At 34.2% G+C, this 12,786-nt stretch overlaps 1 protein-coding gene across 1 annotated transcript in view; it reads right to left on the bottom strand.

Moving 5' to 3' along the window:
- The window catches only part of LOC137655586 (uncharacterized), a 36,167-nt gene extending 23,635 nt beyond the window's left edge, over positions 1 to 12,532 (bottom strand). Inside the window, exons 1-2 of the mRNA XM_068389485.1 lie at positions 12,449 to 12,532; positions 6,925 to 7,227 (exon numbers count right to left, since the gene is read on the bottom strand). Coding sequence (XP_068245586.1) covers positions 6,925 to 7,227; positions 12,449 to 12,532 — 387 coding nt within the window. The remainder of the gene's footprint in view (positions 1 to 6,924; positions 7,228 to 12,448) is intronic.
- Between the last annotated feature and the right edge of the window lie 254 nt (positions 12,533 to 12,786).

Here is a 12,786-nt window from a genome sequence, read left to right as displayed (position 1 = left end):
ATATGTATATATATATACATACATACAGTATATGTATGTGTATATATATATATATATATATATATATATATATATATATTATTAATTGCTAAGCTACAACCCTAGTTGGAGAAGCAGAATGCTATAAGCACAGAGGCTCCAACAGGGAAAATAGCCCAGTGAGGAAAGGAAATAAGGAAAAAATAAATATTTTTAAGAATGATAATAATAATAATAATAATAATAATAATAATAATGATAAAAACTTTAACAAAACAAGTGGAAGAGAAATAAGATAGAATAGTGTGCCCGAGTGTACCCTCAAGCAAGAGCACTTTAACCAAAGATAGTGGAAGACCATGGTACAGAAGCTATAGCACTACCCAAGACTAGAGAACAATGGTTTGATTTTGGAGTGTCCTTCTCCTAGAAGAGCTACTTACCATAGCTAAAGAGTCTCTTCTACCCTTACCAACAGGAAAGTAGCCACTGAATAATTACAGTGCAGTAGTTAACCCCTTTGGTGAAGAAGTGTTGTCAGGTGTATGAGGACAGAGGAGAATCTGTAAAGAATATGCCAGACTATTCGGTGTATGTGTAGGCAAAGGGAAAGTGAACCGTAACCAGAGAGAAGGATCCAATGTAGTACTGTCTGGCCTTCAAAGGACGCCATAACTCTCTAGCGGTAGTATTTCAAAGGGTGGCTGGTACCCTGGCCAACCTACTATATATATATATATATATATATATATATATATATATATATATATATATATATATATAAATATAAATCTCAGGCCAACGTGGCTGAGGACTATGAAGCGTGAAATAGATGATGAATGGTGAAGTATTGATTTAAAAGCTCAAGATAGAGACAACTGGTGAAATCTAACCGAGGGCCTTTGCGTCGATAGGCGTAGGAGGATATAATAATGATGATGAAGATGATTATGAAATACACACGCACGCACACACATACATTATATATATGTATATATATATATATACTGTATATATATACTGTATATATATATATATATATATATATATATATATATATATATATATATATATATATATATATATATATATAAGGTATGGCGCAAGCGAAATTTCGAGACTCGCACTTTGTCAGTATTTTGCAACGGAAATTTTGTTTTTTTCTGCCAATGAGTCGGAAACTGAAGGAGGTAGTTTAGCGACATTTGAAAACTTTCAAAAGAGTATGCTAATATTCATTTTCATTTTATATTTCCGAGATTTGCAGATTTCTCTTTTACAACAATCTAAATATTGCACATACTGCACACTTTTGATATTTAACAATATTCATATTAATCAATTTCTTGCGCACGTCTTATCAATTATGCAAGGTTCAATTCTTTGCATATTAGAGAGAGAGAGAGAGAGAGAGAGAGAGAGAGAGAGAGAGAGAGAGAGAGAGAGAGAGGGGGGCAAATCGGTATTTTTGCTAATCATCATCGATCTGTCTTTTCCATTAGCGGAAAGGATATTATCAATCAATTATCCGCCAAACCTATCCCTCTTCGCCATATTGGATATTGAAATTTAGTCGTTGCTCCCATTAAGGACACTAATGACAGGAAATTACCCCATAAATTACGAACTGATCTTTAGCTCAGGCCCCTAGACCTACTCCTCCCGATGAGCCAGACGCTTTGACCTCCGTCGCCTACTCTTAATTCACTATATGATAGAAATAAGAGTGAAAATGACTTCATGGCGTCTAGCTTACACTGTTAAAAATTTGCCATAAAAAAAGATAAAAATCCTGGAATAAATGTTGCCAAGAATTTACCGTTTTAAAAACGGATATATTAGCGTAAAAGACTAATATTACGGTCACCAACCTGTAAAAGATAATAACAAAGGAAGGTAAAAATTACGGTCGCCTGTATTTTACTGAAATACGGCTGAGAAGAGTATATTTTTACTAGAAATTTTAGGTTAAATTTACGTTTTTTTTTAACAATGTCGTGTTAGTGATAAGTTTTTCAAGATACTAAATATTATTATTATTATTATTACTATCCAAGCTACAACCCTAGTTGGAAAAGCAAGATGCTATAAGCCCAGGGGCTCCAACAGGGAAAAATAGCCCAGTGAGGAAAGGAAATAAGGAAATAAATAAATGAAGAGAACAAATTAACAATAAATCATTCTAAAATAAGAAACAACGTCAAAACAGACACGTCATATAATAAACTATCAAAAACATCAAATACAAATATGTCAAATAAACTATAAAAAGACTATGTCCGCCTGGTCAACAAAAAAGCATTTGCTCCAACTTTGTGGGTATGATTCTCCTTACGGATATTTGTTTAATGAAATACGAATAATGATGATTATGATTATGATGTTGAAAATCAACACTAAATTACATGTGCAATCGAGATGAATTTCTACCTCACATCAAGATCGAGAATATGAATCTTCAAATGAAAGGCAAAGCAGTTAACAACTGAACTAACTTAGCCAGAAATGTGGGATTGATTGATTGAATGATTCAAGGTTTTCAGGCATCCTGACATCTAAGGTCATTGACGCCGATATAATTTAGTTTATATATATATATATATATATATATATATATATATATATATATATATATATATATATATATATAAATTATGGATTATTCAATTAAAACCGTGAAAGTTGGATGTCACTATAAACGTTAGATAGCTTTCAGAAGACCTGCTTCTGAAATAAATCTAAGAATGCCACTTGCATAGTAGCACATATCATGTCCAAGAATCTTGGCAAGGATGTACCTGCCACCCTCACCTCTCACCTCAAACAAATACCTATTCGAACGTCAGCACTACTGATATCATGGAGTAACCTAGTGAGTTTTCCCCCAACTTTACGACGCACAAACTGACACGGTTATTGGAATTCCAATCGAATGTTCTCTACTGGGTTATCAAGATGATGGTAATCAACATATATAACTTTCCAACCCATATTGGAATCAAACCCTTGACTATTCAGAGTTACAGACTACAGAGGCCTTACAAGAGTCTGGAAGATTGGAACTCAAGCATGTACGACACTAGCCTCACAAGGAACCTCCTTATAATACAATATTATCTAGTTCCCAAGTTCCTTTATGGCTTCTGTTACCCCGGTTGATAACTTCCTTGGTTTTCATTTGCCGAATCATTGGTTCGATCTAAATGCGAAACCGAAATATCATGTCATCTCTTTTGATTTTCACACAAAATGTATTATATCGAGTGTATTAAGACCACCGTCACGGCTAGTTTTATGTTGATCTTTGTGAAAATTCAAACGAAAATAAAAACTCCAACACACGAGACGCAAAGTCACTAATATGTAATATAAAGTTAAGCTCAAAGTTGCTTAACTTACCGAATCAAACTGTTTTATTAAGCAGTGCAATACAACTATTCATATTCTGATATGAACTCAGTTATCAAGAATATATATTGTATGCTTGACCTCATATTTCAAAGAATGTCAAGTCATTCAAAATTTTCTAATCAGCGTCAACTGGAAGTGTGTATCAACGGGAAAATATAGGATTTATGATAACCAATTAAATGTCAATCATTGCTAAGAAGTTAATGTCACTGATTATGATTAGTTTAACGTCGACCAAATTTACTACGTCATTCAAGATTATCTTTTCATAACCATACAAAGTAATGAGATATGATTTTTTTTCTGTGAGACTTGTATAATATTATGCAATAATATCTAAGGTCAAGTTACTCCTGACAAGAATGCAAAACGCACTGGGTGTGGATCAGTTTTTAAAAGTGCATCATTTCAATCCTAAGTGACTCCTTTTTTTTCGATCTTACTGAAAATAATGGTGTTTTAAGCCCAAATGTTAATGCCAGGGAAACTTATATATTCAAGACTTGACGCCGTTACTAAACATAATGCATTCGTTATGATCTGTTTACAGTCTTATAGTCGCACAATTCAACATGACAGTTAGATAATGGAAAGGAAAAATGAGGCCGGAGATTTATAAGCACAAAGAGCGGAGAAGAAAAGAAAGATTTTTTTTTGTGTTAGGGAAACTATTTGTTTACTTTTTCTAACGTACGGATTATCACAGTGAAAGATGACCTCGAAAAATTTAAACTGCAAGTAGCAATAACTCCTACATTGATATCGTCCATCGAAAAATAAAAAGTAAGAAATGTTTAAAACCGTTTTAAAAATGGTTAACAAAGTTAACGTCTTGCTAAATACTCACAAGATTAAAGAGATTGCCTTTTTTCAAAAACGTGAAAAGATCCTATTTCATCTTACAACGGTAAATGGTTGATAAATGTCTTTTACCTTGGAGATAAAAAAATCACCATCTACACCCATGACGCCATGAGCAAGCCGATAAACTAAGTTAAAAACCCATCTGCCTCTAAATGTCAAGAGAGCTTCTATTCCTTCTTCTTTTTCCTTCTTTTTTTCTGAACTGTCCGTGCAATATCCCCAGGCAAAATCAGTAATTTCATGCAGGGAAATACGTTTCTGGGATATACTCTTCAAAGCTAATTTTGGGAGTCTTATAAAATATGTATATCAATTTCTAAAACTTCGGAATAAATAAGCAAATATGACATAATGAACCTAGACTAATTTTAGAAAATCAAAAAATATGAGCTGCAGTTGAAAAGCAACTCGAAAAACTTTATTCTATAAATTTCAGTTATTGTTTTGGAAATAAAATCTAATAAAAAAGAGGTTATTATAATCTAAGCAAATGCTGACGATTTGCAATTACTGAGAAACTGAAAATCTAGTGATCGTCATCCCCAAACCCAAACTAAAACTCTACAGCAGTTGTCTATTGAAAGGATCCCTACCAGGCGATCTGATAGACTGGGATTCCAGAGCCACTCAAGCTCGACAGTTTCTTGAAGGGTCTGGAACCTCATCATCCTAGTGAGCTAAGGATGGGAGTTGAAGGGTCTGGAACCTCATCATCCTAGTGAGCTAAGGATGGAAGGTTTAGGGATGCCTATAGGTCCATCTACTGAGTCATCAACAGGTCCTAGCTTTGGTGGTGAGGGCTTGGGTGCTATGGTTAGTTTTTAAGACATTATCACTGTTACTTGGCTTTGCCATTTATCAGCTGTTGAGGAACCGAAACCTAGCCTTTGATAAACTAAGATAACAAGCCTTTTGGAAACCAGTAAACCTGCATTTAAAAACTGAAAGACCAATCTTTGTGGAAAATAAAAATATTTTTTGAAACTGAAAAGGCTGCAGTCAGAAAGGAGTCTTTCCGGAAAATGAAATAAAAACGGAAGTTTAGAACCAATCCCTTGCGAAAATGTCTCCTTTGTGAAGCTGACAACCAAATTATGAAAAACTGAAAAAAACTAGCTTTTAGAAGAATGGAAACAAGACTTGGGAAAAATATAACGTAACCATAACGGAATTAAAAAATTAGACTTTAAAAAACTGAGAAAATAATCTATGGGAACCAGAAAAACCAACAAATAGTTCACTGACAAAAACAAGCCTTTGAAGCAACTGAAAACTAGTCTTTCGGGAATTAAAACAGCAGTTTTCCCAAAACTGTAAAACCGGTCTATGGGAATAGGAAAACCAAGCCTTTAAAAAACTGAAGAAAAGCCATCAGAAAACTGTAAAAACACCATTTAATAAAAAACTGAACAAAAAATAGCTTATAGGAAATTAATTCTTTAAGAATAAGATAAGATTTCCTTCCTGCTTAAATTTTTATAAATATGGACAAAACCACCATCTTACAAAAACCAAACTACTACTACTACTACTACTATTATTATTATTATTATTATTATTATTATTATTATTATTATTATTACTACTTGCTAAGCTACAACCCTAGTTGGAAAAGCAGAATGGTATAAGCCCATGGGCTCCAACAAGGAAAGTAGCCCAGGGAGGAAAGGAAATAAGGAAACTACAACAATAATAATATAACATACTAGTTATATATAAAAATACCCACAATTAAATGAAAAAATGTATATACATATATATATATATATATATATATATATATATATATATATATATATATTCTTCTTCCCAGCTGGTTCCCATTTTTAAATGGGGTCGCCATTGCGGATGAGCCGTTTCCATCTTTTTCTATTTTGCGCTTCTGCGTCATCAATTCCCTTCTCCTGTAAGTCTCCTCCCACACAGTCCCTCCATCTCTTTCTTGGTCTGCCTCTTCTTCTTCTTCCTTAAACCTCCATCTCCATAGTATGTCTCCCAACGTGATCCTCACCCCTCCTCTTCAGGTGTCCATACCATCTCAGCCTCCCTTCCTGCACTTTTTTTTTTTATATTTCCACCACCTTTGTCGACCCCCTTATGTTGTAATTTTTTATCCGATCCTCTCTTGTCAACTCAGACATCCATCTCCTTCTCCTCTGTCTTCCTCATGCTTGCTGTTTCCGTTCCAAACAGCATTGCTGTTCTTACCACCGTCTTATGAAATTTTCCTTTTAATCTCAGTGGTATTCTTTTGTCACAAAGAATTCCCGAGGCTGCTCTCCAGTTGTTCCAGCCTGCCTGTACCCGATGCTTAACTTCATCTTCCATACCTCCTCCAGCGTTAACAAAGGATCCCAAATACTTATACTTATCAACTCTCTTTATCTGTTCTCCCCTAAGCTGAATACTTTCTCTATCATCGCCCTCACTGGTGGTACACATATATTCTGTCTTAGATCTACTAATTCTCATTCCTATGTCCTCCAGTACTTGCCTCCATCTTTCCAATTTCATTTCCAGATCATCCCTACTCTCTGCGCACAGAACAATATCATCTGCATACAGTATGTTCCATGGTACTGCCTCCCTTACTTCTTCTATTAAAACGTCCATCACTATGTTAAAGATAAATGGGCTCAGAGCCAACCCTTGGTGTAATCCTACTCTCACCTCAAAACCCTCTGTCTCCCCAGCACTGCTCCTCACTCTAGTAAATAAATTACGGTACACCTCTTGTTTCAGTCGAATGTACTTCTCTGGCAACCTCCTCTCCCTCAGACTCCACCATACCTCTTGTTTTGGGACTCGGTCATAATCATTTTCAAGGTCAATGAATACCACATGCAGGTCTCTTTGCTTTTCCCGGAATTTCTCCATTAGTTGCCTTAGACAAAATACACCATATGTTGTTCCCCTCCCTTCTCCTATTTTTACTTCTTCTCTTAGTCTGGCATCTATCAACCTTTCCAGTATCTTCAAAGTGTGGGACATCAATTTAATACCTCTGTAATTCCCACACTTTTGGACATCACCTTTCCCTTTGAAGATTGGGATCAATATACTCCCACGCCACTCATTTGGTATCTTTTCCTGCTCAAAAATCTTTATCATGAGGTCATACAGTATATCTACTCCTTCATCTCTAATGCTTTCCATGCCTCCACAGGAATCATGTCTGGCCCAGTTGCCTTCCCATTCTTCATCTTCCTCAGTGCATTTATTACCTCTTGCCTAGAGAAACTTATTACCATGCCAAAGTTCGCCTGTCCATCCTCTCTTAGTAATCTATCATTTTCTTCATTTAACAGCTGTTCAAAATATTCTTTCCATCTCTTTACAATGTCTTCCTCCTTTCTAAGTACTACACCATCTTGATCTTTTATTTGTTTGATGTGTGTAATATCTTTGTTGCTCTTATTTCTAGTCTTTGATAGCTTGATCATCTTGTTTAATCCTTCCTTTGTCCCCAGATCATTGTACACATCATCATATGCCTTTGCTTTAGCTTGGGGTACTACCTTCTTCACCACCTTGTTTTTCTCTCTGAACCTCTCTATGTCTTCCCTTGACTGTGACTCTTCCCATCTCTTCTTTGCCTCCTTCTTATCTTTTACAACCTTCTTAATTTCTTCACTCCACCACCAACTCTCCTTTTCTTCCCATATGATACCAGATGTCTCTCCTAGCAGCTCCTTTACATGCCTTCTCATTACTGCTACATTTCGTGTCCACCATTCTTGAACATCTTCAATTCCTATATCAATATCCTCCAAAACCCTCCTCTTAAACTCTCTCATCCTATCTCCTTCCCTCACTAGTTTGTACCATTTAATTTTCCTTATCCCTTTAGCTTTAGCTTTTCTTTCCCTTTTTAGACCCAAGTCCATACATAGCAGTCCGTGTTGGGGGGGGGGGGGGCTACATGGTCACCTAGGATAACCTTGCAGTTCTTGACCTCCACCAGCTTTATCCTTTCTTACAGGAAGTAGTCTATCTGGAGCATCCTCCCCCACTCCTATATGTTAAAAGGTGTTCCCTTTTCTTCTTAAAGAATTTGTTTACTATTGCCATGTCAAATATCACAGCCAAGTCCACTACACTCTCTCCTTCTGGGTTTCTCTCCCCAATTCCGTGGCCCACATGCACCCGACCAATTGCCTCATTCTCACTTCCAAACTTGGCCATTCAAATCTGCCTCCACTATGACCCTCTCATATATATACAGTGTATATTTATATATATATATATATATATATATATATATATATATATATATATATATAAAACACTCTGTCATAACTAATGATTATATAAATTGATAAATACAAATAACCATAAGAACAAGAAAACCATATAAATCACGTACATGAAAAATAAATGAAAAATTTTATTTCACATATTTCATGTAAAGTCAATGAATACTCTAATTCACGGTTATTCCCCTTATCAAAAGGATTGCGTTTGACATTCCGTAAAAGCCTTTCCCATGAAATGTCAGGCCTGATTTTCTATTTTTAACTGCATGAACGGCTCTCCAATATCTTGGATATATTATGGATAATATTTCCAATAAACTTCCGTAATTTGTAGAAAAATTTGATAAAAAAGGACGATTTATGTTTAATTTTTGTAGAGAATTATTGTTGTATTTTGAGTGAAATTATCTATAATGAAGCCGATATTTTACAGGCATACGTTACTGACGTTACTGGTAGATTTTAATTGAATATTATTTTAATCTTAACTATAATAAACGATATCGGCGTCAATGCCCTTCGATGTCAGGATGCCAGAGAACTTCAAATAATTTATTCACTGGAGGAAATCGAATATCTATAATGATAATAAACATAGTCCATTGGGTACTGCTGTAGTAATATACTTTATAAAACATACAATAACGAAGATATTAAAATAAAGATACTGCCAATTTCAAACGTCTTTAGATATAAAAAAATGTATTTATACAACAAAAACATTAACCCAAAGTAGCTTCCATCAATTCATCCTAAGGAAAGTCTATCAAATGATGGATTTATAACAACAATAAAAAAGTATTTAACTGTAATCCAGCTGTTATACCGAGTACAGATAAATGATAGGAAAGTGGGGAAGAGTTCGAGGTCAGGATAGTTCTCATTGTATACTGTTTTAGACTAATTTGTATATCAAAAGAGTTTTTTTCTGAAAATCTATTCGTAATACGGACGATAAGGTGTGTTTGAACTAAGGAAATTACAAGTTTCAAAACATCAAGAGCTATGATGCTGTGTAACATACATACATACACACACACGTATATATATATATATATATATATATATATATATATATATATATATATATATATATATATATATATATTTGCACAATTAAATGAAAAAAAATAAATGTTTAGTTACCTATAAAGGAAATTTAAATAATTACAATTTTAATGATAAATCTATTGTTCTTAATTGGCTTAAACAAATATACCAGTAGAAAATACAACTCTCATATTATCTAAACTTCTTAACGTGTTTTGTTAAAATATCTTAATAGGTTTGCTGAAGGTAATCATCTGTTCCCTAATTAGCAATTTGGTTTTCGTGAAGGCCTTGGCGTATGAGAAAAATCTTCTTGTACTCTCCAAAGCTGTACAGAAATCCCTTGATTGTGGTCAGAAAGTTCGTATTATTGGCCTTGTTTTAGTGCTGCCTCTTACCGTGTTAATCATGAGGCCCTTGATTTCAAACTTGATCAGTTTGGAGTAGGTGATTCTTTTATTATTACCATTGGCATTTTAAGTACTAGATTGCAAAGAGTTGTTGTACATGGGCACCATAGTGAATACGGTAGAATTTCGGAAGTTCTAACTTGCAGCGGATGTTTTTAAATTGAACAGGTTGACATAAGTCTCGGTTCATAGTTTATATCTGATCTTGAGGTATTTTCTATTCATTATTCATTACTTAACATACAGTTCATTTATTTCCTTATTTCCTTTCCACACTGGGCTATTTTTCCCTGTTGGAGATCTTAGACTTAAAGCATCCTATATTCTAATTAAGGTTATAGCTTAGCTTATAATAATAATAATAATAATAATAAGAAGAAGAAGAAGAAGAAGAAGAAGAAGAAGAAGAAGAAGAAGAAGAAGAAGAAGAAGAAGAAGAAGAAGAAGATAACACCTGGGGAATAAATAATTCATCTCTTTGTCCATGTACTTAGCAGCATCCATATTCTATTGAACCTTAAATTTCTCCATTAGAACTATGTGCTAAAAACTCTAAATCAATATCCATTGAGTGGGAGATCTTTTCTTTAACATATTTCGCGATTCGAAAGTATTTTGAATCAGGAATTAAAAGCTTTGATTTCAAGCAAATTACACACACACACACACGCAAACACATACGTATATAAATGTATATATATATATATATGTATATGTATATATATATATATATATATATATATATATATATATATATATATATATGTATATGTATATATATATATATATATATATATATATATATGTGTGTGTATATATATATGTATATATACATACATACATATACATATATATACACACCTATATATATATATATATATATATATATATATACACACAATATATATATATGTGTATCTTTATGTACAGTATATATACATAAATACATATATATAATCTCTCTCTCTCTCTCTCTCTCTCTCTCTCTCTCTCTCTCTCTCTCTCTCTCTCTCTCTCTCTCTCAATATATATATATATATATATATATATATATATATATACTATTTACATATATGTATGTGTATATGAGAATCAATTGAAATGTTTAGGAAATGATTGATTTTCATATACACATACATATATGTAAATAGTATGTATATATATATATATATATATATATATATATATATATATATATATATATATATATATATATATACTGTATACTATTTACATATATGTATGTGTATATGAGAATCAATTGAAATGTTTAGGAAATGTCCCCTCCTTTCCTTCTTTCACAGAACGCAAATTCAATAATGATATACCATTTCATCACCATTTATTAACTTGTTACTTTTAATCATACACTGTGTCATGGAAAATTGAGATCTGAGATAATAATTACTAATAATTACAGTAACTATTATATGAAGGAAATAAATAAGGGCAATCCCTTGAAACTAAACGAATAAGTCATACAGTAATTTGTACTGTATATTTTTCGCTTTATAGAACAAATTAATATGATTTAATTAGGAATTCAGCAATTCACAAATGTGTTGCAAAGTGGAATGTTTGAATACTAGAAAGCAATTAGTCACAACCTTACAGTGCACAAAGCTAAAGTCTTAATAAAATCTTAATTGAAAGCTTTTTCATTGTTTTCCATGAATGACTATTTATCTTACAGCATTGAAGGATTAGATACGGTCAATTTTAGGGAATAAATACCACAGAATCAGCTAAGAAAAAAATAAAATTAATAGTAATCTATTTTACCTAATATATTCCACTGATAATTCCCATGAGTTCGTACCGCACGTGTTTCATAAACGCTAGTACACTATAACGATTTTGATTTTTTATCTTATCACTTGCTCCTATCTGCACTGTTACAGAGCAACTTGTGTTATCACTCTAGTTCATGTTTCTAATTGTTTGTGACGTTCTTCCACGCACATCGCTGTATATAAACTCGATGATTGTTTAATAAAGTTTAGTTGCATTCACCTCGCCTAACTGGCACTTCTGCGCATTGGTGATAAGCGTAGTGTCCACTTCCTACCACCTCCCCCCTCACTGCTATGCCCTACTGTTTGAAGATGCCACCCATCGAACTGGTCTCTTAGGCAAGTGCCGCCTCTATGAAACTGCCGCCCTTCGCAAGAGAAGAACCATTCACCTGGTTCCAGCATGCTGAAGTTCAGTTTTGCATCAAGGGCGTAACTCAGTCAAGCACCCAAACCAGATTATGTTTTCGCGGCGATCCCAGAGGACACTTTCCCAAAAATCTTTGATTGATTTTGTGAGTAAGGGGACATTCCAATACCATACGAAGTCCTCAAAATATATCTACTGGAGCAGTACTCGCTATTGCTAGCCGCCCTAATAGTCAAACTTTTATAGCTCTCTCAATAACCATTGGAACACCAAAAGGCTTTGTTGACCCTCTAAGAAATGACCAGTATCCCTCACCTGCCACAGACGGCTCTCCTCGTGAGGTGAACCTCTTTGTGCCCTTTGGGTACGGCACCTGCCTGAACCTGTACGCGCTGCCATCCCCGATGTCGATATTTTGCGCATGAAGGATCTGATAGTCAACGCCCTTATTTACAGCCACTTCACCACCTTCAAGACATCCACCAATGCCTCCATAAATGCGGTGGGACACAGATGTCCACCCGTGATCTACCAGAGCAGCAACAAAGCTGCACACCGCCTACATATAAAACCCCTTGCTAATGCCCCAATCAACGATCTCTCCAGCCACTTACTGACGCCCATCAGCCGCAGTTATGCTACTACCACTTCAA

This window comes from Palaemon carinicauda, chromosome 16 (assembly GCF_036898095.1).
Source record: "Palaemon carinicauda isolate YSFRI2023 chromosome 16, ASM3689809v2, whole genome shotgun sequence".
In the NCBI taxonomy this organism is placed as follows: Eukaryota; Metazoa; Arthropoda; class Malacostraca; order Decapoda; family Palaemonidae; genus Palaemon; species Palaemon carinicauda.
The sequence above is the reverse complement of the archived record's forward strand: the minus strand, read 5'-3'. Positions and strand labels throughout refer to the sequence as shown.